The sequence below is a fragment of the Canis lupus genome, chromosome 9 (genome assembly GCF_003254725.2).
Source record: "Canis lupus dingo isolate Sandy chromosome 9, ASM325472v2, whole genome shotgun sequence".
Classification (NCBI taxonomy): Eukaryota; Metazoa; Chordata; class Mammalia; order Carnivora; family Canidae; genus Canis; species Canis lupus.
This window is the reverse complement of record NC_064251.1, coordinates 2,375,714-2,401,419: the sequence shown is the minus strand read 5'-3', so window position 1 is coordinate 2,401,419 and position 25,706 is coordinate 2,375,714. Positions and strand designations below refer to the sequence as shown.

The following is a 25,706-nucleotide window of genomic DNA, read 5'->3' as shown; positions in this document are numbered from 1 at the left end:
GGAATGGAAGGGGTAGCAGGTGTCAGACGCCATCATTTGTCCTCGTCTTTTATTTATTTTTTCAAAAAGATTTTATTTATTCATTTATGAGCGACGCACAGAGAGAGGCAGAGACACAGGCAGAGGGAGAAGCCTGATGCGGGACTCGATCCCAGGACCCTGGGGTCACACCCTGAGCCAAAGGCAGATGCTCAACTGCTGAGCCAGCCAGGCGCCGCCCCCACCCCCACTTTTAATGTCCCAGCACACCTCAGGCTTCCGGGCCCTTGGGTACGTCCTGGGGTTGGCCCTCACCCCCTGGGGGCACGCATCGCACCGAGACCTCGGAGCCACCGGCAGCTTCTCGCTCGTGGGGTCCGGTTAGCATGAGAGCCTCAGGGGCGCGGCCCGAACAGTGACCTCCAGGATGACCCGTCGGCAGGACTGCGTGAGGACAGAGGGCAGGAGCCTAAACCCAGCCATGGCGCGAGGCCCGGAGAGTGAACCGGAGCCGGACTCCGGATCCTCCCGCGGGGTTGGTGGCAGAGCCTGCCACGCAGCACAGGTCCAAGGCCGCGTCGCTCTGGGCCAGCCGAGGACTCACGCCCGGCGGAGCAGCTCCCGCGGGACCGTGGTCTCTATCCCCCCTCCCCCGGGGTCTGTGCCTCCGAGGGCAGCACGAGTCACTCGGATGGGCACGCGAGAGGGGCCACCGGCGCTGCGGCCTTTGTCCTCCAGGGTGTGCGGTCTCCGCTATTTCCCCAGGACGAAGCATGGCCTCTCATATACGGCCTTGGCCCGGGCGGGGGTGGGGGGTGATATATTATTTCCTATTGCTGCTTATTGAATCCTGTGAACCTCGTGGTTTGAAGCCCCACAAACATATTTTTCGACAGTCCTGGAGGTCATGGGCCCAAAATGAGCCTCCCTGGGCTGGAGCCTCGGTGGGGCGAGGCCGCGCTCCCCCTTGGAGGCTCCGGGGGAGAACCTTCTCCGCCTTCTGCAGGCCGGCCTCGCTCCTTCCCCCGAGGCCCCCTCCCTCGGCCTCGCCCTGCCTTCCCCTGGGGTCACATCTTCTCTCCCTCGCCCCTCCCGTGCCCCTCTCTACCTCGGGGGACCCCCTGTGATCACATTGGACCCAGTCAGATGATCCAGAATCATCTCCCCGACTCGAAGGCAGCTGATTAGACTCCTTCATTCTGTCTGCAGCCTTATTTCTCCTTTGCCACGGAACCGGATGGGCTCTCAGCGTCTGGGGAGTAGGGCGAAGACTTCTTCGGGGGCTGTCATTCTGACGAGCAGAGGGAGGGGTACACTTTGGGTGGCTTTTACTTGGTCTCATTGTTACGAGAGCTCCCACGTCTTGGAGTGTGAACCAACGTGGGGCTTCTGTTAACCACGAGGTGCGTGCAAGAGCCGGTGATCTCCAGGGGCCAGGAAACGGGGCTGCGTGGGTCCTCGGAGCCAGCGGACCAACTACGAGCCAGACCTTGGCCCTCGTGGGCTCCCTCTCTAACAGGGGGACTGTGATGACACTTTGGGTCCCCATGGCACCACTGTCTGCCAGCCCCGTCCTGCAGAGGAGCCTCCCCTTGCTGGCTCTGTCATCCCTCCTGTGACCTGCGTGTCCTCCAGGGTCTCCCACAGAACGTGGTTGGTAGCCCCTGTTCCCCCCAGGCTTCCATGGAACCCCTGCTCCGACCCGGCCCTGCCTCTCAGCGTCGGTCCCTCTGCTGTGGCACATCTGCCGTTCGGGCTTTGCTGCTGGTGTAGACGACTCCTTCCTCCAAACGGGAGAAGAGCGACGTTAAATGGCAAGGACCGTAGCTTTCTCCCCTGGCCCTTCTGCTGTCCCTCCGCTTGTCGTGCTGTTTCCATTTGCTGGTTCGTGCCCCTGGAAGCCAAGAAACATCAAGAATTTGAACTGTTAGCATAAAATCAACCATTTTTCTTTACACGGCGCCACGACAGGTTTAGGTGCACACAGCCGAGCGTGTAACTCATACACAGAATCCCCGAAGTGACACCCGCTGTCTCGCGGCTCGCTCCCCGGGGTCGTATTCCGTCTTTGCCAGAAGGATGGAGGCGCTGCGCAAGGGTGACCCCCGTGTCTTTGTTTCCCTTCTTGACACTCATCTCCTCCGGGCTTTCCAACCCTGCTGTCTCTCGGGGGGTGCCCAGACGGCCTCTTCGGGGCGCCAGGCTGGCCCACTGTGCCCTCTCGCCGAGGACTGGGGCTGCCTCCACCGTGGGCCTCTCGGGGCTCAAATGGGGCAGCAGGTCACCCTGCTGTGGGTCCTCCGTCCCGTTCCAGCAAATGCTCGGTGACAGCTGCAAGGGACTCATTTCTCTTGGTTAAATCCTATCCTGCTTCTCCTGCCAAAGACTCCAAGGTGCCTCAAGATAAGACTACCCCGCCGTGTGGCACAGGATCTGGGGGGACAGGCGGCTTGTGTGGGACACACGGCAGTGCTCGCATCTTTAGACCATTTCGCCTCTGAAAGTGGCCTTGCTTCAGGGGGTGGATACTTTAGCGCTGGCTCTTCCAGAGGCTCTGCGGGGGAACCCTGGCTCCAGGGGGCTGGGGGAGGGGGTCCGGGGCTTGGAGCGGCAGCTCCAGCTGGGCCTCCATCTTCACGTGGCCTTCTCTGGGTGTCTCTGTGTCCCTTCCTCTTCATGGACGTCATTAGATTCAGGGCCAAGCCTGAGTCCAGGAGGCTCTCATCCTGGATCCCTAACTAGTTATACGTATGAGGACCCTGTTTCCTCCTTTTCTGAGGTTCCGCGTGGACATGAATTTTGGGGGGATGTTGCTGAACCTGTTGCAGACGTCCCGGAGGCGGGTTATGTTGTTGGGGAGACTGAGCTAGGGGTCTGTGTGGGATCTCCTGGGGACGGGCAGTGGGCTCCAGTGGCTCAGAGGCACCGCCCAGCCTCCTCCACGAGGGCCGAGTCCCACTGGGTCCCTTGCGTGCAACGTGGGTTCCCAGGAAGCCGATCCTGAGGGGCAGGCATGAGGTCAGGAGGTGCAAGGGCTTTGGGGTTTCACCCAAAGCAAGCTCAGCTGACTCTGGGGGAGCGTCAGGATGCTGGAGTTGGGTGGGGGGATTCTACATCCCTTCCTCGTTGCTCACCGGAGGCCCACTGCCCTGGGAAGCATGTGCCCTTGGCTGAGGCCACCTCTTCCACCATGGGAACGCCCCACAGGGGCCGGAGCTGAGCCTCGGCTGGGAAACCAGCCCCTTCTTCTCGAAGTGGGGTCTGGACGACCTAGCACTAGTACTCGGGACCTTCCAGCCCACGCAGATCCCTGACCCTCACAGGGCAGACCTTGAGGCCTTTAGGTTTCTGATCAAGTCAGCGTGCTCACCCTACCTGCGGCCACCCCACCGCCGCGTCCAGTGTGCCCTCCTCAGAGCAGCAGGGCCTGCCGCAGGGTGAGCCCTTTCCAGAATGCCTGTGGTCCGGGAGCCCAACCAGGCAGCTCTCTGCCACATGCCAGCCCGGAGACCCTCTGGCGACTCGACCCCCCGAGGGGTTGGTCCTCAACAGACCGGGAGGTCATCCTGCTTCTCAGAGGGGAGCCCCTGGCCCCATTCTTGGGTCCGGCTGGACCGACTGTCTGACCCCAGAGGCCAGGATCTCCACCAGTTCAGGCCCTCCTTGGGGACCGAGGGCCCCTGAGCATCCCCAGCCTGGGTCCAATTTCCCAAAGACACTGGATTCCCTGGGGATTATAGGCACGCTGAGTGACGGCCATGGGGCTGCTGTCCTGGCTCCTTTTGGAAGGGATGTAAAAATAGATGGGCTGACCTCAGAGGCCGAGACTCCACTTTCCCCGGCCTTCCCCGAGCCTCCCCTCCCAGCCCCCTCCTAACTGGGGAAGGTACCAGCCCCCGAGGACTCGGGAGGATCACTCTGGAGGCCACCAAAGCCGGGGAAGGGGCAGCCTGGCCAGAAGCAAGTGGCCAAGTTTAAGGCTGAGGCAGGAAGGATGCTGAGGGTTTTTTGCAAAGTCAGAAAAGATGGGACAAAATCTTTCAGACCCACAAGAAGTAGCTTATGATGTTCTATGTCACCAGTGTGAAGCGCCTGGAGTCGGGGAGGAGGCTGGACGGCTGGGGACAGATCTTGCCTTGGGATCACAGATGCGAGGACTGGACAGTAATAAAACGATGACACTAACACTCATCTACTAAGAATAATCATAAGATAATAACAGTCACCACGTGGTATGCACAAACTATATGCCAACCGCTTTGCATAGATATTTATTTTCTTTTTAAAAAAGATGTATTTAGGGGCTTCTGGATGGCTCAGCAATTGAGCATCTGCCTTTGGCTCAGGCATGAGCCCGGAGTCCCAGGATCGAGTCCCACATTGGGCTCCCCATAGGGGAGCTCCCTCTGCCTGTGTCTCTGCCTCTCTGTGTCTCTCATGAATAAATAAATAAAATCTTAGAAAAAATAAAAAAAAGATGTATTTATGTATTTGGGAGGCTGAGAGAGCTGGAAGGGGCAGAGGGAGAGGGAGAGAATCTCAGGCAAACTCCCTGCTGAGTGTGGAGCCCACCGTTGAAACCAAGAGTTGGATGCTCGACTGACTGAGCCACCCAGGTGCCCCCAGACCCAGTATTTTTAACCTCGTTTCACAGTGGAGACCAAGGCTCAGAGAGGTGAGGTAACTTGTCTGAGGCCACACAGCTAGACGAGGCAGAGCTGCAGTATGAACTCGGGTTCCCAGCACCCCTCAGACCTCTGCAGCCTCTCTGTGCGGAGCTGAGCCCATGGCTGTCCCTGCTGTGAGCTTTCCACGCACAGCCTGCTGCACCTGTAGCCCCCTGGGCTCCCCTGGACTCTGGAAGCAGCGGGGGCCGCTGGGCTGCCCTTCCTCCCCGTGCACCAGCCAGGTCTGTGACAGGGCAGTGGAAGGGAGGGATAATTGTGGCTCCTTATTCATGGTCACATCTCTGCCCCGAGTCGGTCAAGGCCTGAGGAAGGGCTGGCCAGCCACCCGCTCCGCCGCGAGCAGGCCGAGATGTCAGCTTTTGCATCTCTGTTAACAGCGCTCAGGCCCCAGTTTGGACACTGACCCCACGCCCGCCCCAGCTGCCGGCTGAAAACCTCCTCCCTGGGCCCCAGACATTCTTGCTCCATTCACCCCGGGGCTGAACTTCCCCACCACGGGCCTCACCAAGCTCCTGGCAGCCAGGGGGCCCCTCGTTCAGCCCCACGCCCGCCTTGGATGTCCTCCGTGGCCAGGAATAACCGAGTGACTCAGGCAGCGCCCGTGCTGCTGACCCTGCTCCCTGCGCACTTTTCCTTACAAGGCCATGTGTGCCTCCTGCTAGCCCAGAGGTGACCTGTAGGACCACGGTCTCATTTCATCCACTCCAATCCATCCACCCCCCACCTATCCACACATTTGCCCACCCACCCACGTACCCACCCACCCATTCATCTACCCACCCACCCACCCACCCACCCATCCACTCACCCATCCATGCATTCACCCCCCACCCACATACCTACCCACCCATCCATCCACCCACCCATGCTTCTGTCCATCCATCTATCCACCAATCCACCCATCCACCCACCAATCCACCCACTCATCCATCTGTCCATCCACCCATCCATCCATCCGCCCACTTACCCATCCATCCATTCATCCATCCGTCCACCCATTCACTCGTCCGCCATGATTTATCAAGCCAGCTCTTTTGCAGAGCCCTGGGACCTGGGTGCTCAAAATAGAAACTCTGGGGGCTGAGCGTTTGCTGGGGATGGTGTGAGAATTAGGCCAGGTCCCCGGTGGACTTCCTCCCAGGCCAGCCTCTCTGCCTGACCTGTCCTGCAGGGTCATGAGCAACCCCGCCAGCTCTGCTGCTGGGCAATGCCACTACTAGGGCAGGCCCAGGTGCCAGAGGTGACCTCTCTCCTCGGGAATGAAGGAGAGGTGCCAAGCCCGCCCTCCTGGTGGGGTAATTACTGCTGGTCTCCTACCTGACTTCTGCTGCCCGTCTGCCCTTGAGTGGAACCAGCCGAGGCTCCCGGCCAGAGTGGGCCTCAGCGGCCAGCCTGCCTACCACGCCTGCTGTGTCCGCCTCACCTGCCTGCCTCGCCGGCCCTGCAGCCTCCCCTCCCCAGGGAGGAGCTGACCTCTAGCCGCCTGATGCTCCATGCCTTTGCTGGTGAGTCATGGGGTTCGCCTGGGGCAGGGATGGGCTGGTCCAGGGGCTTGGCCACGGGGCCTCAGCCTCACCCTGACTCTAGACCGATCCAGCCCCGATTCCTTCCCCCAGACAAAGCTGCCGTTCATGTGTTGGTCTGTTTCCTTCTGGTCTTCTCACTACACACCCCTGCACATATATTAAAGAAGAAAAAGCTGTACTGAGATGCAGCAGAAATGCAAACACAAAATACTGCATATACGTGAAGTGCAGCTTGGTCATTTTCGACATACACATGTGACCGTGCCATGATCACCACAATCACACTAACGAGCACATCCATCATCCCCCAAAGTTTCCTTGTGCCCAATTATAATCTTTCCCTCCTGCCCCTGGCCACGCTCCCTCCATCCGTGTGCTCAGGCAATCACCGGTCTGCTTTCGGTTATTCTCAATCAGTGTGCATATTTTAGAGGGTGATCCCTTTTTTTTTTTTTTAAAGATTTTATTTATTTATTCATGAGAGAGAGAGAGGCAGAGACACAAGCAGAGGGAGAAGCAGGCTCCCTGCAGGGAGCCTAACGTGGGATTTGATCTTGGGTCTCCAGGATCACGCCCTGGGCCGAAGGCAGGCACTTAACCGCTGAGCCACCCAAGAATCCCTAGAGGGTGATCCTAATGGTGCACATATTTTTTATAAAGATGAAATCAGATGTACATACTGGCCAACACCATCAGGAAAGTTTTCCCTTGAGACTTAAAATCTTTAACAGCTTTATTGAGATATAATCAATATGCCCCAAATGCTCTCATTGAAAGTATCAAGTTCAATGATTTTGGTAAATTTACGGTTGTGCAATCACCCTCATAATGTAATTCCAGAACATTTTCATTGCCCCAAAAGAGTCCTGGACCCATTAGCAGTCACTCCTGCTTCCCCTGCTTACCCCCCCAGCCCTGGAAAACCCTAATTTTCTTTCTGTCTCTACAGCTCTAGAGACTTGCCTATTCTGGACGTTCCATACAAATGGAATCACACAAAGGACTTTGGGATCTTAATATTTTTTTGGAATCCCATGTTAAATGCATGCTCAGGGTTCTGATCTGTGAGGACACCGCGTTCCCTTGTTGGATATTTTGGTTAACTTGGACATTCATTTGCTTTGGGAAGACCAGCCACCCCACTCCCCCACCAAAAGGGATGAGCACCCTCCCCGTCTCCTCCATGGCACACTACCCCGCTGGAAGAGTGGGCCATCCTGTGGTCTCCCCCAGAGAATAGGTCCCCTCCTTGGCTTATCCGGGTTCCCCCAGCGCTGACAGTATCAGCTCGCAGAGGCACTCCACAAACATCAGATGGCGACACGGAGGTCAGGGCGGTCACATCTCCAGCGGACTTAGCCCACGTGGTGCCGCATACTGTCCATGCTCAGGATGGAGCTGGGGCTCCTCTTCCAGAACCTAGCAAATGCTTCTGGGATGGCCTTTCTGGTGGGAACCCCTCATTCGCTGCTGATGGAGATGATTATTGGAAGGACATGCCCAGATCCGGTGGAAAAGGTGAGCGGTCCGGCGTGGAAGGAGACCTTACTGCGCAAAGTTGAAACCCAGACTAAGGGATCCCTGGGTGGCGCAGCGGTTTGGCGCCTGCCTTTGGCCCAGGGCGCGATCCTGGAGACCCGGGATCGAATCCCACGTCGGGCTCCCGGTGCATGGAGCCTGCTTCTCCCTCTGCCTGTGTCTCTGCCTCTCTCTCTGTGTGTGACTATCATAAAAAAAAAAAAAAAAAAAAAAAAGAAACCCAGACCAAGACAAAGCCTGAATAAGGCTACAAAGCGGCGGGAGTGGGGTTTTCATGCGACTTGTCCAAAAGGCAGTTTCCATACTATTCTCAGCCACGGAGGACCACTGTGTATCTCTCCGAAATACCAGTTCTTGGGGGGGGGGAGGGTACTGTGCACCAGGGAGTCTGTGGGAAGTAAAGCTGGAAACTTTGGGGTTCTGTGTCAACTTCTCTCCTACCGATCAGGGCAGGGGGGCCAGTTTTGGCTGCATGGCAGGGATTGCCCACCTCTCTGGGGACACTGCTTAGGGTCCCTGGAAAGTCCCTTCCCCTGCAAAGTGGTTATTATCACCAACCCACTGTGCAAAGGCATTTGCCTAGATGTTAGTGTGTGTGCGTGCGTGCGTGTGCACCCTGTATGTGCACGTGCACTGTGTGCCAAGGGCCCGCCTGTGGACAGCATCCATACAGGGCACCCCTACCCAAGTCACCATGCTCAGGTGCGCAGGGTCTTAAGGCACCATACAGCCACCTCTACTGGCTTTTCACAATTTCCTCTATGTTGGGCCTTCGTGCTCTCACGTGGGTTATGCCCAAGCCGGTTGTGACGTGTGTTTGCCTTCGTGCATCCAGGCGGGGGCAACGGTCTAGCTGGTGTCTCCGTGTGGTGGAGGTGCCGGTGGGTGGTGGTGACGGGCAGCGGGGAGGCAGGTGGAGAAGCCAGGAGCCAGGAGTATGCTCGTCTGCAAAGCCCCAGGACCAGGCTCAGAGCGATGCTTGCCTGTCCCGGCTGCATCCTGAGCGCTTCTACCCGCTTGCTCCCTCCAGACCTTCCCACGCGGGTGGGGTCCATCCCAGCCCCCACTTCAAGAATCCTGCCTCCTTCCCCGAAGTGTTCACAGGAGCCTACCCTCCCTTGTGTGCCTGTGGGGTGGGGGCGTGCCCCTTGCATCCTGGTCCGTGGGGTGGGCACCCTGACCACCTCTCCTCCACATGCCACCAGCCCAGGGTGCGGCCCAGCCAGGACGCCTGGCGAGTGGACGACTCGTGGGCCACCACGGCGGTGAGTCAGAGTGGCCTTACAGAGAAGGCTCTCCTCTTCCACCAACCTGGGGTGCTGGGGAGAGAGACAGATGGGGGTGGTGGTGGGTGCGTTATCTAGATTGGGGTGGCCTGCTTTTCCCAGAAGGGGTCCCTCTGTAAAGTCATCGATAGTCACAGACCTGCTGGGGGAGGGCGGTGCCACGTTCAGTGTCTGAAAACCACAGGACCTCCCTGGGTTCCATGACCCATCGGGGGAATCTGCCTCCTATCACGGCAGTACCGAGGCTGGAAGCTCCTGAGCGAGCCTCTGGGAGTGGATGTCCACAGGCTGCGTACCTGGCAGGCCCTCACCAGTGTCTCGGCCGCTGTGGCTCCAAGGGCTGGACCCCGCAGGCCTGGCCGACCAGTCAAGGCAGGGGAGGCGACCTCTGGGCAACTGCTGCCGCTCCCCCAGGCAGGCCCTCAGGGGAGGGAAGCTGAGGGTTCGACTCTGACCTCTGTGAGATCCTGGCCCTCTACTCTGGACGTGGCTGCGGGGTCCCCTGTTGGCCAAGCTCACCATCCTGGAGATGGGGGCCCCACGACCACCGCGCAGCTGCCCCTCTGCCCCAGGGGAAGTGCCCCCGGCAGCCGGGCCCAGGATCGCAGCCTGCGCACCCCCGCCAGGCCAGGCCTGATTCGGCATGGGCAGTGCCAGCCCCGCTCGGGGAGGGAGGGGGGCCGAGCAGCCGCTTCGGGGCCCTGCGCCAGGCCCGGGCCTGCGCCCTGCGCCCGCTCCCACCCAGCCTTTCCCAGGAGCAGAGGGCAGCCAGAGAGGGCGGGGGGCCACCCACCCAGCGTCACCCACCGACGCAGGAACCGAGCACACCCCTGGGTGAGGAGAGGCTGAAACTGGGCATCAAGCAGCCTGGTTCCGGTTCCCTTGGGGCAAAACCTCAGTGAGCCACCCAGCCCTCCTCAGCCTCAGTTTCCCTGTAAGGAAACCACTCATCTCCGTGAAAAATGCCCCTTTCCATCCTCAGCAGACCCCTGCAGGCAAACAGCCAGGGAGGATGGCAGCCAGGCTCACAACTGCCTTCTGCCCTCTGCCCTCCGTGCTCCTTGCTCCCTCCTCCTCGGTGGGTGGAGGGGGCGAGGGAGGGGTCTGCACCCAGGCAGTGGGGGCGGGGGGGGGGGGCTCCGGGCCTTGACTGTGGCAGAGGGCAGAGGGGGCTGCGGCCGGAGGGCTGGAGGAGCCCCAGGACGACTCCTCGCCCTCCTGACGCCCGCCGCTCAGGCACCCAGGGTCCCCGCCGCTGCTCAGCTGCCCCGGGGGCGTGTGCGGGAGCGTCTCCAGGGGCAACGGCTCGGTCGCCGGGGCAACCCGTGCGCCCCAGGCCCTTGGCGCCCCGGGGAGCCCCACGGGGGAGGAGGGGTGCAGATGGCAGGGTGGCGGGGGACCCGGCGGCCCCGCTGGAGCTCCTCGCGGGGCTGGGGTGCCCGGGGGGGCCATGTGCCAGCGCGGAGGGAGGCAGGACACCCAGGCCGCACCAGTCCCGGGAAACAGGCCCAAAGCTTCTGGGCCTGCTCCTTCTCGGGAGGCTGGGCGAGGGCAGAGGGGGCACAGGTCTGAGCTCCTGGCGAGCTGCCCGTGGACGGCAGGGGGGAGCCTGGGGGGGCAGCGGGGGGAGTGTTGGAGCTGTGTCAGGGTGTGGCATGCAGGCGAGGTCTGCTCAGGGCCGGGGGACCTAGGGCAGCATGGGGGACCTGAGGCCCCAGGATCAACCACCGAGCTCTGGCAGGATTTGGGTTTTTACCCCTTGGGGGTGCCTGCGTTTTAGGGGATCATCCACCACCGCCTGCCCTGGCCCCGTTGGGTGTTTACGCACCACGTGAGGCCACTCAGTCCAACCAAAACGTCATGGGATTCCAGCAGCTCAAACCCCCAGACCCGGATCTAAATCCAAGTCGGAGAGCGTGGCCCATGAACTCGGAGAGCCCGAGCCTCCAGAGTGGGACTGGGACGCGGGTGGAGGGGATTTGGGCTGCTGCTGGGCTGAAATCCGGTGTAGCCTCTCCCTGCCAGTGGCTGGGCCGGTTGGGCGGCACACCTGCAACCAGCTGGTGCTGTCACAGACCTGGACTCCTGTCATTTGCTCACTGCCCCCACCCCCCACCCCCAGGCTCTGGCTGCAGCCTCCCGGGGTGGGGGTGGGGAGCCCAGGCCAATACTGCAGGACAGGGAGTCTGTGCAGCTAGAGGTGGGGGGTGGGGAGCGGGGGTGGAGGATGGGGAAGTGGGGGGGCATGCTGGTCTCTGCCAGCCTCCACTTCAGGATGCTGGGACTGCCCCTGAGTTGGGGGCGTGTTAGGTCCAGCGAGGGGAGGATGGTGCTGACGTCACTCCCTAAAGAGCCCACCTTCGGGAGCCCACCCTGCGGCTTCGGAAGGGCTCAGGTGGGCTTTCCCACTTTTCAGCTGGGTGACCTTGAGCAGGTGACCTGACCTCCCTGGCCTCGGCTCCCTCGGTCTATAAAATGGGAACAAAAATCAGGCTTTGTGGGGATTCAAGGAGGCAGAGCAGGCTCGAGCTGGAGAGAGCCCCCACCCCCACCCCCACCTCCGTGCTAATCTCATCCCCTCTCTCCTTTCCCCCGCCCCTCTAGGTCCACAGCCCTTCTCCAAATCCCCCTCCCTGTCCCCCTCCGTGTTCCTCATTTCCGCCCCCCCATCACTTTATCTCATCTCCGTCCCCCCCTTTCCTACTCTTCCCCAGCCTGCCCTGGCTTCCCGGGCCCTGCCCTCCTGTTGCCCAGGGGCGGGCGGGGTGGGGGTGGGGGGGAGGTGTGTGTGTGCTGACGTCACGGGACGTTTATCCGCCCCTCCCCACCTAACGCAAATTTCATCCTCCGTTCTCTCTGAATCAATTTACTTTTATTGCCTCAGCTGCTCAAAAGCAATTTTTCAAGAACAAAAAGGTCAGCACGTCCAAGACTAATCAATTCTCGGAGAGCTCCTGCCGCCACCGCCGGGGGAGCTGGGGACTGGTGGCCCCCTCCCTTCCCGCCAGCCCCCTCCCACCAGCCCCATCACTTTTATTGCTTCATGATGCCTGTCATTAGCGGTGTGTTTGAGACGCCCCACAGTGTTCTTACAACATAAAACCTGGGCCGCTTGCAGAGGGGGGGCCGGGCGCATTTATGGCCACTCGCCGGCTCCGGACAGTAACAGCCGGGCTGATGGATCGCCCGCGAGGGGAGCCAGGACAGGAAGCATCAGCCACTTGTTCAAAGGCTCGTCGGGGCCGGGGGAGCCAGGGCCCTGCCTGCCTGCTCTCAGGCCTGGCCCTCTTTCCCTCAACCCCTTCACTGTGACCTTGGACACCTATGCCCCCGCCCCCCGCCATCACCCCTTCCAGGCCTTCCCCTCTAAAGGTGCCCCGATCCCCACTGCCTCCCTGCTTGGGGCAGGATGTTCCTCCTGGGGCCTCCCCTGCCCTCAGAATGGTGCCAAGGCCCACCCCCTCCAACACCGCGAGGTCGGCATTCCCACCCCAGATGGAGAAACTAATGCCCAGGTCACAGGAGTAGGAAGGGGCAGAGGCAGGACTAGGATGGGGCGTGTGACCTGCCCGGAGTCACACGTGTGAGCCGTGCCCAGTGGAGAACAGGTCTGCTGTGCTGGGTTTTGTTTGTCCGTGGTCCCAGCTGTCCTAGTCCCATATCACCGGACATTGGATGCCCGCAGCTAAAATGTGCCAAGGCTTCCAGGGGCAGACCCCGCGCTCGACACTGCGTGGATGACCCCTCTGTCTCCACGACAGCCCCATCTTATGCCCATTTTTCAGATGACGAAACTGACCCAGGAACACAAAGTATCATGTCCCAGCCCACACAGCCAGGAACAGGGGTCCCAACTATCTGCCTTCCGCTCTTTTTAAAAATGGGTTGGGACACCTGGGTGGCTCAGTGGTTGAGCGTCTGCCTTCAGCTCAGGATGTGATCCCTGGGTCCTGGGATGGCTCCCTGCTTCTCCCTCCACCTGTGTCTCTGCCTGTGTCTCTGCCTGTGTCTCTGCCTCTCTCTGTGTCTCTCATGGATAAATAAATAAAATATTTTTTTAAAATGGCTTAGGATATGAAGTATCCAGAACAGGTAAAGCCATCAGCAGAAGCAGATGGATTGGTGGCGACCTGGGGCTGTGCAAAGGGGAATGAGGAGCAACTGCTCAATGGTCACAAGGTTTCCTTTCTGGAGGGATGAGAATGTTCTGGAATGAGGTAGAGGGGAGGGTTGCACAACACTGCACGTGCTGAATGCCACTGAATCGTACATTTTAAAATAGTTGATTTTATGTTACGTGAACTTCACTTCAATAAATTATTTTTATTTTTTAAAAGATTTTATTTATTTATTCATGAGACACAGAGTGAGAGAGAGAGAGAGAGAGAGAGAGAGGCAGAGACACAGGCAGAGGGAAAAGCAGGCTCCATGCAGGGAGCCCCATGTGGGACTTGATCTCAGGACCCCAGGATCACGCCCTGGGCCAAAGGCAGGTGCTAAACCACTGAGCCACCCAGGGATCCCAAATTATTATTATTTATATATATATATTTTAATGGATCGGATTTTTTGTCACTTACTGAGCCAGAGGTGGGGTGACCTGTCAGCTCTGAGGGTCCCCCGGAGGCAGCCTGCCGTGGTTGCTCTGGGGGCGCGCTTCCAGCTTCTCTTGGGGCCCGAGGAGCTCCCTCAGCCCCCGCTGTCCTTTAGCCTGAATCCCTTCCACCCTCCTCACTGCCCCGTGTCCCCCACTGTCTGAGCTGAGCTCTGGGACCTCTGGCCTCTCCCCAAGGCTTCAGAGGTGCCCTGGGGACCCCAAGCCTGCTCACCAGCACCCCCTCCAGGCTGCCTTGCTCTGCACGAGAGCTTATGGCTCCCCACGGAACAGCTTTGCCTGCAAGTTCTTTCTTGGGTTGAACTGCCCACCCTGTCTGCGGGAGGGCAAGCCTTGTCCCCCCTCTCCAGGACACATGCCCTCACACGCCCACACCCCAGCAGCCTCCGGATGCCCCGGCGTGGCCCCTCCCAGCCTGGCTGCCATTCCGTTGCTCCTAGAGGCCAAGTCCCTCAGGACCCTAAACTCTCAGAGGCCGCTCTGGGCAGGGCGGCCCTGCCACTCGGAGAAATGATGTCGGGCCACCTTCTGATGTCCAAGCTGTGTCCCCCGGGCCTGGGGGAGCCTCTGCCCCAGGGTGTGAAGGGGGTCTCCAAGCTGAGATGAGGTTTGGGGCCCGTGAGCCCCTGGGCAGGTAGCCCTGGGTTCCACCGGGCGGCTGGAGTCCGTCACCCTGAGCACACTGGCAGTCCAGAGCCCGAGGTCTCTAACCAGGGCAGGTGGGCCTCTCCCCAGGCCGGGACCACTTAGGAAAGGCCGAGCTGGGAGAAGCTGGGTAAACGCTCAGGAGAGAGCAAATACCAATGCCTTGAAGTGTGTTTGTTTTTTTAACAATGGTGATGACAACCCTTCGTGAGCCTTCACTCTGTCCAAGGCATGGTGTCAAATGCCGACCGTGTCCCCATCTACCCAGCCTGGCCAGCAAAGGAAGGGTTTTAGGCTGGGAGGGGCCGCTTTGCAGACAGAGGCCCCGAGAAGCCTCATGGCAGGAGGCCCACTGTCGCTCCTCCGCAAGTGACAGGTGCCAGCGCCCATGCCTGACACTGCTCTGGCCCTGCCAGCGCACCAGGCTTCCAGGCCTTGGAACCTGATCTGCTTCCCTGTTCCGGCCGCTGGGGTCCCTGCCAAGTCCTAAATGTGCAGTGACTGCTGAACATTCTAAGAAAAGCCTCCCGGGGTTTTCTCAGGAGCCCGGGGAAGGCAGGAAGTCCCCTGGGCTAAGGGGACAGTGATAATAACAGGTGGCACCCAGAGCTCTGGGCGGGGCCTTCCCGCGGTGGGGGCAGACCCCCCCCGGACTGAGGAACCGGAGGCAGGAACTTGAGGCCTGGCACAGGGACCGGCACCTACACGTGGGCCACGGGCTCCCCCGGTAGGCAGGGCTCCTCACCTGCCCCGTTTCCAGACCTTGAGCCTGGGGAGCCGGTGTGGCCGGGGTCACGGGTCACGGAGCTTCAAGGCGGGGGCGGGGCAGGGCCCAGCCTGACCCCGGTGTCTGGGCGGCAGCGTGCAGCCCGCCAGGGACGTTCAGGTTGGTCGACATCCACTCTACCTGGGCACTTCCGGAGTCTTACTGGTTGGCTCGGGGACGGGGGTGAAAATTTTGAACCGATTTTATTTCTCAATAACCGGGTGGGGGGGTGGGGGGGTGGGGGTGGGGCGGGAAACACCAACAACCCCAAACCAAACAACCATTAGTTCTTGACAAATAACCGCATATTTTTGGGTCCAGCCAGTCCAGGTGATGCCAAATCACGCGCTCGGGTGGCTTGAGGATGTCCCTTGGATGCCTCACTGGTTGCCTCCGGGCCCCCTTCCCTCCTCTGCCCCCTTCTCCCCAGCCCCCACCAGCCTTTCAGGCTTCTAAATTCAAGGGTCACGCTGCCACCTGAACAGACCAATCACAATGGGATCATTATAGTTCCAAAGCTACAAAAAGAAAAAAAAATACGGCATGTGGGGTGGGGGGAGCCTTGGAGGGGGGTCCAGGAATGTAGCCGCACCCAGGAGAGCACCACAATCAACTATTGTTGTGTTAGAAGTTTCCCGGTGATAAGGAGGGAGTCTAGAGAGGCCGCTTTCTGAAGTGATTGCAGAACAGAATAGAAAGTTCAAGGTCGAGAGATAGCCAGGCGCGGCCTCCGGGAGCAGCCCTCCAGGCGCCCGGGGGCCTCTGCCAAGCGTCCGGGCCGGACAGCGCCTTGGCAGCGTCCCTCGTGTCCATCCTCACGGGGCTCCTCGGAAGGGGGGGCTGGCTCGGTGCCCCATGTCTCCCCTGGCTTCCCGGGTGCCAGCCCGTGGAGCCGGCTTCCTCCTGGAGGGCTCCGTCCCAATTCCCCACGGCAGCTGCGGACCCGGGGCCTGCTCCGGCCAGGCACGGTGCCATCTGCTGTTTACCTGCCTTATGGGACTTGCTCCTCACAGCCAGCCTATGTGGGAGCGGTTAAGTTCCTCCCAGTTGGCTGGGCAGGGAAACTGAGGCGCGCAGAGGGTGACAAAATGCTTGGCTCTGAACCAGAGCCGTGTGCACGTTCCTCATCACGTTTCGCCGCCTCTGGTTTATCCCGGGACGCCCTTTGGGGTCGGGTGTGCAGAGAAGACGGACGCTGGCCTTGAGCTCCGGCTTCACGCGTTCTCTCCCTTGGGACATTGTCCAACGGTGCCCGTGGAGCCCAGGCCGGGCGACCTGCCCGCACCTCTGTGCTCTCTGGCGGGAGCTGCCCCTCCCCGGCGTCCGCTGCCCGAGTTTGGCCGGTCTTTCCCAGGACGCCCCCCCCAACCCCGAACTGTCACCCTCCCGTTGGCATCAGTGACCTGGAGGACAGAAGACAAGGATGGGAAGGATGATGCGGACCCAGTCCTGGTCCTAGTGACCCTCAGGTCATGGAACCTCCCTGTCCTGGTCCTAGTGACCCTCAGGTCATGGAACCTCCCTGTGCCTCCGTTTCCTAATCCAAAAAACGAGGACCATGATAGCCCTCTGCTATGTGGCACTGGGAGGGGTCACTGTCTGCGCGTGGCTGGGTCCCCACCATGTCTAAGGCCCCAAAAGCTTTCACTTCACTCCAAGCCCCTCACTGTGTAGGCTAACCACCGGGGCCCACATACCCAGGGTCCCCTTATTCCAAATCTCCCCATGGGGCTCCAGGGACACCCCCTCCCCCCTGCTACCCACCCCACCCCCCACTGCAGCCTGCTGAGACCAAACTGCTGCAGTCACAGTTCCCTGGCCACTGAACCCCGGGTGGGCGAGGTCTAGGGTGTGAGGGCCACCAGGCTGGGGACAAGCTAAGGCAGGGCGAGGCTCGCTCCACCCCGCTGTCCCCTGCAGGGGCGCTCCCCACGTCCCCCGTGACGGGGCTGCAGCGTGAAGGCTTCTCACTTGATGCGTTATGTGTCCCTCGTGCTTTTCATAGAATTCCCGAAGTGAGCGTTGGAGCTGGGGACAGTGACATCCACCTGTTACAGGTGAGCCAAGGGAGACTCAGAGAAGCCAATGGCTTGGCCAAGGTCACCCAGCAAGGGAGAGCCCCGGATGAGAACAAAGGGGCCCACGATGCTGAGAGTCCAGAAGGAAGTGAGAATGTTCTCGAACCCCACTCCAGGCAGAAGGCCTCTCCTCTCCCCCACGCACCCTCGGTGACCTGCAGAGCCGGCCCCCCGGGGCTCTGGGATCTCATCTTATCGGCCCCATCGGCACTTGTCACAGCCTCTTTTATGGTCTGTGTACTCTGACATGCGTCCGTGTTGGTAGTGACGTTCCTTCATTCCGACAGTATTTGCTGAACGTCAGGGAGGGGCCCTTGCTTATTAATTTACTATCCAGCAAACACCACGACACTCTTGCGGGCCAGCCATGGCCCTGGGTGTGTGGCCGGGGGCCAGGGGCCGGGTCCCCGTGTGGCCTGTCCCCGCGGAGGGCCGGGGTGTGGTGGGCGTGGGCGGTGGCTCTGGGAGGCAGAACCGGACCGAGGCCTAGTGGCCGCGCTCACGTTGACAGACCCGGGATGTGCCTACAGGCCCACGGCTCAAGGCTGGAGGAACTTGGGATTCAGACGCAAGCCTCTCCGGGGCCCCAGCTGTGGGGGCGACCTTGGGCCAAAGTCCCCATTAGGGGAGTCCCGTGCTGCCTAAAAAGGAGCCAGGTCTGGGAGCCCCGGGGGGCGGGGGAGACGGCCTCAGAGCCAGTGCTGCAGCTGCGGGGTGGCGGGCGGGCATGGGGGGGTCACAGATGAGGGGAGGGGCCGCTCCCCTGGCGGCCGGGCCGTGACGGCCGGGCTGGGCCTTGGGGACGGCCGGGCTCTGCCCAGGGCAGGTGAGGGCAGCCCAGCCCAGCCCAGCTCGGATCGGGCGCTGGCATCGTGAGGGTGGGGCGGGCAGGGCAGGTCTGACGGGTCTGGTCCGGGGGCCGCGGAGGGCTCCCCGGCGGCTCTTCTGTTCTAAGAGGCGCGAGGCGTTCGTGGCCACACCGGCTCAGCACTTTAGAAAATCAGCAGGTCTGCGTTTCTGCCAAGTCCTAAGCTTGCAGATGCAGGGAGGTTCCCCTTCTGCAGTTTCCAGAATATAAAAGCACGGCGGGGGAGGCGAGAGGAAGAGCCCTCGGGCGCCCCAGCGTCTGATTCCCGGGCAGACTCCTGCACCTGAGGCCCGGTGCCTCCCTGGGGAAGACGGTGGGTCCCTCCCTGGGTTCCCTTGAGAACCCAGGGGCTGGGGGCTGGAAACCCTCTCTCAGGCGCCTCTGCAGGCTTGGAGGTTGGCGGGGGGGCGAGGGGAGGCAGGAGCGGAGGGGGGGGCGGTGGGGGGCAGGGGCGAGGCGGGGAGCGGGCCTCAGCAGGGAGCAGTCTCATAGAAGAGAGGCCTGGGTGTCCTCTGAGGCTCCAGGGGACCTCCAGCTGACAGGCCCCACCTCATTTCCCTGCACTTCTGGGAGGGGTCCGGGCAACCCCACTTTTTCCCCTTTTTCTTAAAATTGAAATATAGTTGACACGCGATGTTACATTAGTTTCAGGTGCAGAACGTGGTGAATTGACAAGCCTACATGCTGTGCTGAGCTCACCGCGAGTGTCACCATCTGTCCCCCCGCTGTGCTATCACAATACCACTGACTATATTCCCTGTACCTTTGCAGGCACCCCCAGTTTAAAAAAAAAAAGAGTCCCCAGGTGATGCTCTTGTCCGGCCAGGGCCAGGACCCCACAGGTGACCCGTGACCCCTCCAGGAGCTTGACCCCCCTTGCCGTGTGCCGCCCTGATGCCCCTACCCGGGATGCGGGCTCCCTTTAAGGCAGGGGTGCAACCCTCGGTTCTGATGGTGGGGAGAGGTGCTCCCGCGGCAGGCCCAGACACTGTGCTGCGCCCTCCCTCCCTGCCGCACGCCTGCAGCTCATGTGCTCCCTGGGGGCCCTCCTGCCACCAGCAGAGCTTGTCAAGCTTCCTGTGAATTTGCCGAGTGGTTTTTTGTGATGAGCATCTGTCAGGTGGCCTGGGTCTTCCCCTTCCTGGCCCCACGCAGTGAATCTGACTGCGTCCTAAGGGGCCAGGGGCCGGGGGCTCCCGGGGCTGGCCCTGCAGGGGTGGGAGGGGCAGAGTGCTGCCGGCAGCCTGCCCCGATGGCTCCTGATCTGTCTGTGACACTCTTCCCCTCCTTTCTCATCTGAAAACATCCTTTACCTGGACTGGGGGTTTGGTATACAGCAGGTGCTATGCTCCTGGGGGGGTAGGGCGCTGAGAGCTGAGGATCTAAGAACTTGGGGAGCCGGGGATGGAACCTGAGCTCACATTACCCCCCACTCCCCACCCCAGACACCCCCAACACAAGGCAGGTGTGAGGCATCACCTCTGTTCCTTCAGAATGGGCTCCACTCAGCCCCACCCTATCCCCATTTCTGTCCCCTGCACCCGCTGGCTCCCAGGGGGCCCATCCTGGCTTCCCCTTCTCTTAGGGCCCCTCTATCTGCCCCAAGGGGGACTCTGAAGCAAATGGCCCATCCTTCCATCCAGAGCTGCGCGTTGGGGCCAGGCTCCTGCCTCCTCTCACACCCCAGGACCCAGACCGGGGATGCACCCAACTTGGGGTGTGCGGTGTGGGGGGGTCCCTCCACCCCACAGGCTCCAAGCCTCACGTGTAGGAGCACCTGTGTGGTCTCTCGCCAGCCCGCTGGGGACGGAGCGCTGGGAGCTGGCTGCTGGGCGCAGCTTCCCCCATCCTCAGGCTGGGGGGCTGACGGCGGGCCCTGGCCTCCCCTTGTGGGAAGCTAGGTCCCAGGGGAGGAGGTAGAGCCCGGTGAGCCCCCTCAGGCCGGGGCCTTCTGTCCTCTGGCGGGGGGCGGGGGTCACGCTTCCAAGTGCGATACAGGTGTCCCTCACCATCCAGACAAAGGCCTAGACACGGGGAGGCCCGTTCGGTGTCCACGGCGGCCCCTCACGTCCGGGGTGGGCATGAGGGAGCACCCAGGGAGAGCACGGGTGGCCCAGTTCAGTTAGGTAAACTGAGACTCGAGGTGCTCTCTGCACAGTGCGCAGTGTGCCCCCTCCCCCGCGGAAGGACGGTCCAAAGCCCTCGGCTGGACACTGTCCACTCACAGGGAAGGAAGAGTCAGAAAGATGGGGGTGGGCAGGGGTCCTGGCTGTGCTCCCTACTGGTAACCGGCTGGGTGACCTGGGGCCAGTTACTTAACCTCTCTGTTTCCCCCTCTAAGAACCGGGTAACACCAGCACCGCCCCCATCTGGCTGCTGGGGGTATTGAGCGCCCTGGTGGACAGACAGGCCTGCAGGCAGGCGACCCGGCTGCGGGGGCGGCGTCCCTGGTGTTCTTCAGCCCACCCTTGTCTGCGCTGGGTTCCGTGTGTCCTGGCCAGATAGCTTCTGGGGCCGGTGGGGAGTTGTCCACTACGGGGGGTATTCCAGAGAACAGGGTGCAGCCTGGAGCGGGAGTGCTCCCCGCGGCCTCCCCGGGGAGGCTCCTCAGGCAGGTGGCCGGGGCGGCGGCGCCCCAGCCCTCCCGGCAGCTCCCCCTGCATGCGGTCTCGGGCCGTGGGCCTGGACGGAGAGGCCTGCCGACTCCAAACGCGGAGGAAGGCCGCTGCTGGGGTCCAGGAGCCTGGGTGCCGCCTGTCAAGGGCCAGGACGGGGCCTGAGGGAGGAGCCCAGGAGGGCCCCGGGCCCCGCCACCGGTTGACCGGCGCCCGGCCCCTCCTGCTCCGGCTGGACCACGCCAGGTCCAAGGGGAAGGCAAGGAGCACCGTGGACTCACAACAGGGACCCCCCCAAGAATCTTGATCTCAAGGGAAGAGGGGCCCGGGAGCCGTGGATCCCCTGACAAGGGAAGCTGCCGGGCTGGCCAGGCTCTGGGGCCACGGCCGTCGCCCAACTATGGACTCACCAGGGCTTTACCCCAGGTGAGCGGCCGGGAAGCTCAGGGCCGTGGGCATTGCTGAGAGGCCCCAGCCAGGCCCTCGGGGATCCCGGTTCCCAGCAGCTGGTCTGAGGCCTGAGGCCCCCTCTTCTCTCCTCTGGAGGAGGCTGAGGGGCACGGCGTGTGTGCTTGGGTTTTGCACGCAGAGTGTTAGTGGGGTGCAGACAAAGGCCAAGGGCAAGGCCGGGGGTGCTGAGGAGTAAGGGACCGGGTGTCTGGGTAATGGGTGCCCTAGCCCCAGGCTGGGTCCCAGGGGTGGTGCCCGGGAGGGACGCAGGCCCTCTGAGGCTTGCTCATCCTGCCCCACTGCCCTTGGCGAGTGGGCTGGGGGCAGGTGGGTGGCGCGACTGTCCCAGGGGTGTGGCCGCGAGGAGGGGCCGGCTGATTCTTCCTTTCCAGACCCTCCTGGGGGCTCCGCATGTTTATTCTCGCGGCCCCTGGGTTTCACTGGGAACGATTCTTTGGTGAGGCTGCCAGCTTGCACGGTGTCATTTTAATTAGATTCTCCCAAATTCCCTCTGTCACTGGGTTATTAATATTTATCTGGAGCACACCTGATACGATTAGATCAGTGGGCCCGGGGGTGGCAGGGACGGGGATGGAGGGGGCCGCCTCTTCCCATCCCACCCTGGTGCCCCCCGCCCCCCGCCCGTGCCTCTCCCTGCCCCACGCTCGGGTGGCTCTGAGCGCTCCTCCCGGCTGGTGTAGGCGGGGATCCCCACGGCCCAGAAAAGGCTCTCTGGGTGTGAAAAGAAACGGCAACAAAGCCCCTTCTGCAGAAAATGGGATGGATCTGAGCGGTGGGCCCTCTTCCTGGGGAAATGGGAATTAGTGTGGAGGATTATTTTTGAGGTCGGGCGGCCCCACGGTGCCCACACGTGCCTCCTTCTGCCCTGGGCCCCAGTGGGGATTGCAGTACGGGGACCCCAGCTGTCCAGGCCCCGGGTGGGTGGAGGGCTCGGGAGGCCAGGGGGCCGAGGCAGGGATGTGAGTGCTCCCTCCTGGGACAGCCATACCTGGTGAGTAGCCCAGGCTTTGCAGGGATGTGACCGTGTTGCTGAGTCCCACAGCGGCTCTGTGCCTGGATTCATCGGGGAGGCTAAGGGGCTGGGGAGGCAGGTGCAGCTACCAGCTGCCTCCCTCAGAGCTACCTGGTGTCGGGGGGCGTTGGAACTTGCTTTCTAGAAAACACCCCATGACAGGGGGTCCAGTCTGTCTGGTCCTCCCATCTCTCCTAGGTACCCATCCACGGCTGGGGGTACGGAAGCCACAGGGGTCTGTGGGCCTCCTCCTGGACATGTGTCCCTTCTAAGCATTACCCGGATTGTGGGGCCCCAGGAGCCCACTCTACAAGCAGACCTTGGTGGGTCCGTTTCGGGCATGTGATGGGGGTTGGGGTCTGTGTAGGAACCAGTAACTGCATTTCAGACCGTAAGCCTCCCACCCTTTCGGGGACCCTGGGACCTCTTTGGGGCTGACCCAGAGGGTGCAGTCTGGCCCAGGGGCTTGAGGGCAGCGATGCTATTGGTAAGACTCTTAAATCTGCAGAATCCTTCATCAGGGAGAAGAGGTGCAGAAGGCTGGGGAAGGGGAGAGGGAAGCTGCGGGCCAGAAGCGAGAGGGACCCAGTTCCGGCCTTGCTGAGCTGTCCCACCTGCAGGCACCTGAAGGCAGCCCCACGCACTAAACCTGCACTAAACCCGGATCCAGTCTGTGGGTCTCACCCGCCCTGAAAGACCCCATCCCCATCCATAGCAGAGAGGTGTGTACCCCACGCAAAATGCAGAAGTGCCGGTTTGTTGGTCTCCACGCCTCTGCAAAGCCAAGGGTCCAGCTCCCCTGGAAATACCATAACCCCAGGGTCCCCCCATCCCTTCCACGCTGCCCTGCTTCAGGCTGGCCGACTCCGTGACCCAAAAAGTTCACCCGTACATATCTCCCTGGCTCAGGGGGTCACGTCGCCCAGTTGAGCAGTCAAGACCAAGTCCTGGGGCCCAGGTCCATCTAAATGAATCGTTTCACAGAACCTGGGGATTTATCAGCAAATCGAGAAGACGCCTGCAAATGTGCCTGGAAAGAGGACCCGACCCTGCTCTTTGGGTGGGTGGGTGGGATCCTCCCAGAGGGCACCTGCCCAGGGGTCAGAGGGTCACGGGCACTTTCTTTCTCAAGTTTTCCAGTGTGGACAGAAGACAGGGTGGGGCCAGATGCCCGGAACCGGTCCTGATTGGGGGGGAAATGCCACCAGGGGTCATCCCGTCTGCTCCCCACCCCACAGTCTCTGTTCCTGGTTGATGTTGTTGTTGTTGTTATTGTTTTGTCTCAGCTAATTGTTGGTCAAAGACACTTGGGTTTCCCTTTGCAGGACACGGGGGCCACGTCTCAGAAAGCCGGCTTCCGGCTGAGCTAATACAAAAAGCCAGAGCTTGTCCCCGCCCCGCCCACCTCCCACCCCAGCTGCCCATCTGCCAATGGAGACCAGCTAGCGGGCCGCACCTCACTAACTCACCAACTCTTGATCACGAGTATCATCCTTCTGTTTTTACTTTGAACGGGGCCCAATCCTTTGCCTTTTCCAGGTCTCTTTAGTCATTTTGGGGTAACCCTCTCAGAATCTTCTGCGTGTCCTCCTAGAGCTGCTGACCAGACAGTGACCACTGGCCTCCAGGGAGCCCAGTCCAGCACCCTGACCTCCCCTCCCAGCGGGACTCCCGTGATCGCGGCCACTGGGACCTTCAGCGCCTCTTTCTGTTGTGCGTACTCATGGCCTGGAATCAATGAACTTCGTGTCTGGTCCTTGGAGAAGGCCTCCTGTTTGGCTGACCAGCCCGTGTCCTCCATTGCTTGGGGGGGTTTCGAACCTGCTCCCGTCCCCGTCCGTGGTGCCCGACCTCTGCTGCAGCATCCCGATTGCAGCACCCAGACATCGACCCAGAACATCGTTAAGGCCTTCCCTCCAATGACCCAAAATAAAAAGTGGCCCCTTTTTGTTCAGTGTCAGATAGCTGATGGGAGAGCGGTGGCTTCTGACCTGCTGAGGACGTGGGGACGGAGTGGCCTATTTTCAAGCCACTTTATCTAAATGACGGTACAGGCCCCAGGAGCCCAGAGATCTGGGCACTATCCTGTGATGCAGGGAGAGGAGGGCGGGGAGGGAGCACACGAGGAGGGGGCTTCTGGGGAGTCCGGGTGCCAAACCCGAGTGTGGCCCTTGAGGCCAGCAGCAGGTGTCGGGGTGTGAAAGTGACCACGTGGGCCTGTCCCCTTCCACCCCAGGTGGCTGCAAGGAGGCGGAGAGGCGCCCGCACCTGTGCCCACAGGCAAGGCCACACACATGCCCTTCTGTAGCGAGGTCACTTCATGCCACATCCTCAGATGGGTGGGTGGAGAAGGAGGCACACCGGGGTCAATGGGGCTACTGACGCGATTGGGCCTGACAGAGAAGAGTGGGGAGAGGCTGCTCAGCCCCCGGGTGTTTTGGGTTTGCCCCGTGGGCCCTGGCGGCGTGGACGTCTGAGTGGCTTATCCTTGCTCCCTGGAGGGTTTGCAGGGCTGTGGTGCACCTGCCCCTGAAGCCCCAGCGATGTGCTCGCTCAGTCCCCTGGAGCAGGTGCACGGTGCAATGGTACCAGGCCTCCCTATAGGAGGTCACTCACTTTGAAGTGAACGAGACCCCCAGGAACATCCCCTCTGGCACTAGCTGAGGTAGAGATACCGTGAGTGGTGTAGACGGCTGTCTACACTGCAGCAGAAGCCGCTCCCACACAGGGTCCTGGGGACCGCAGGAAGGCGGACAGCTCGGCCTTTCCGGGGTGGCCCATGAAGAGCCTGGCTCACTGGAGCAGCATGTCCCCGTGGCCGTGACACTAGGTTGTTATTTAGGGGAGGACAAGTGGAGCAAAGACAAACATCCTGCTGGAGCATCCTGGTTGGACCAGACCCAGGGAGCCAGCTGCCCGACAGTTCTGAGAGGACCTTCCGGGTGGGGTCAGGGGCAGTCTGGCCCAAGGTGGGGGTTCACAAGGGGCCCCATCCCTCTGCAGGACTGAGCTGTGGGGGCTGGACCATCCATCTCGGAGGACGAGCTGCTCCCACCCTGGGTTCCAGGCCCCATCTCCGCCCGTTTCAGATCCCAGGTGAGGGCTGGGGCTTGGCTTTCCAGCATGATGGGGAAATAGCACATTACCCCCCAGAAAGGGCCAAGCTTTCTCTATTTGGAGCCACCAGGCATGCGCGGAGGCTGATGCATCGCCTGTCCTGCTGCCCGCCCACACCCCCGGCCTGGTGGCACCTGCCCAGCTGGCCTCAGGCAGGGGCACCCATGCATGCAGAGCTGGGCCGATGAGGCCAGGTAGGTGGAGCCTGAGGCGGGCCCTGCAGACATGAGACATCCAGCGGTGTAGACATCCAGAAGAGCTTCACACTTGTCCCCTGCCTCTTGCAGGCCAAGAATGGAAAGGCACATGCAGCAGTGGAAATGCGTGGCCCCGTCCTTAGGGCTGGAGCCCAACACCCCACCCCGGTGCTCCAGGAGGACCCAGAACAACCCCCAGCCTCCCCTTGGGCCCCCTCCCACAGCCCCCAAGGCCTGGCCCCGCAGCACAGCACGGCTCGGAGGGCTTGGTGGGGCTGCGAGGTGAGAGGCACAGATGCAGCTT

General features: G+C 61.4%; 1 protein-coding gene across 1 annotated transcript; it reads right to left on the bottom strand.

Moving 5' to 3' along the window:
- Positions 1 to 47: 47 nt before the first annotated feature.
- LOC125755677 (uncharacterized) lies at positions 48 to 6,109 on the bottom strand. Its single transcript, XM_049113764.1, has 2 exons — positions 5,985 to 6,109; positions 48 to 1,873 (listed from the first exon to the last, which is right to left on the bottom strand). The coding sequence occupies exon 2, from the start codon at positions 1,721 to 1,723 to the stop codon at positions 803 to 805; it is 921 nt and encodes a 306-aa protein (XP_048969721.1). The 5' UTR covers positions 1,724 to 1,873; positions 5,985 to 6,109; the 3' UTR covers positions 48 to 802.
- Positions 6,110 to 25,706: the final 19,597 nt, after the last annotated feature.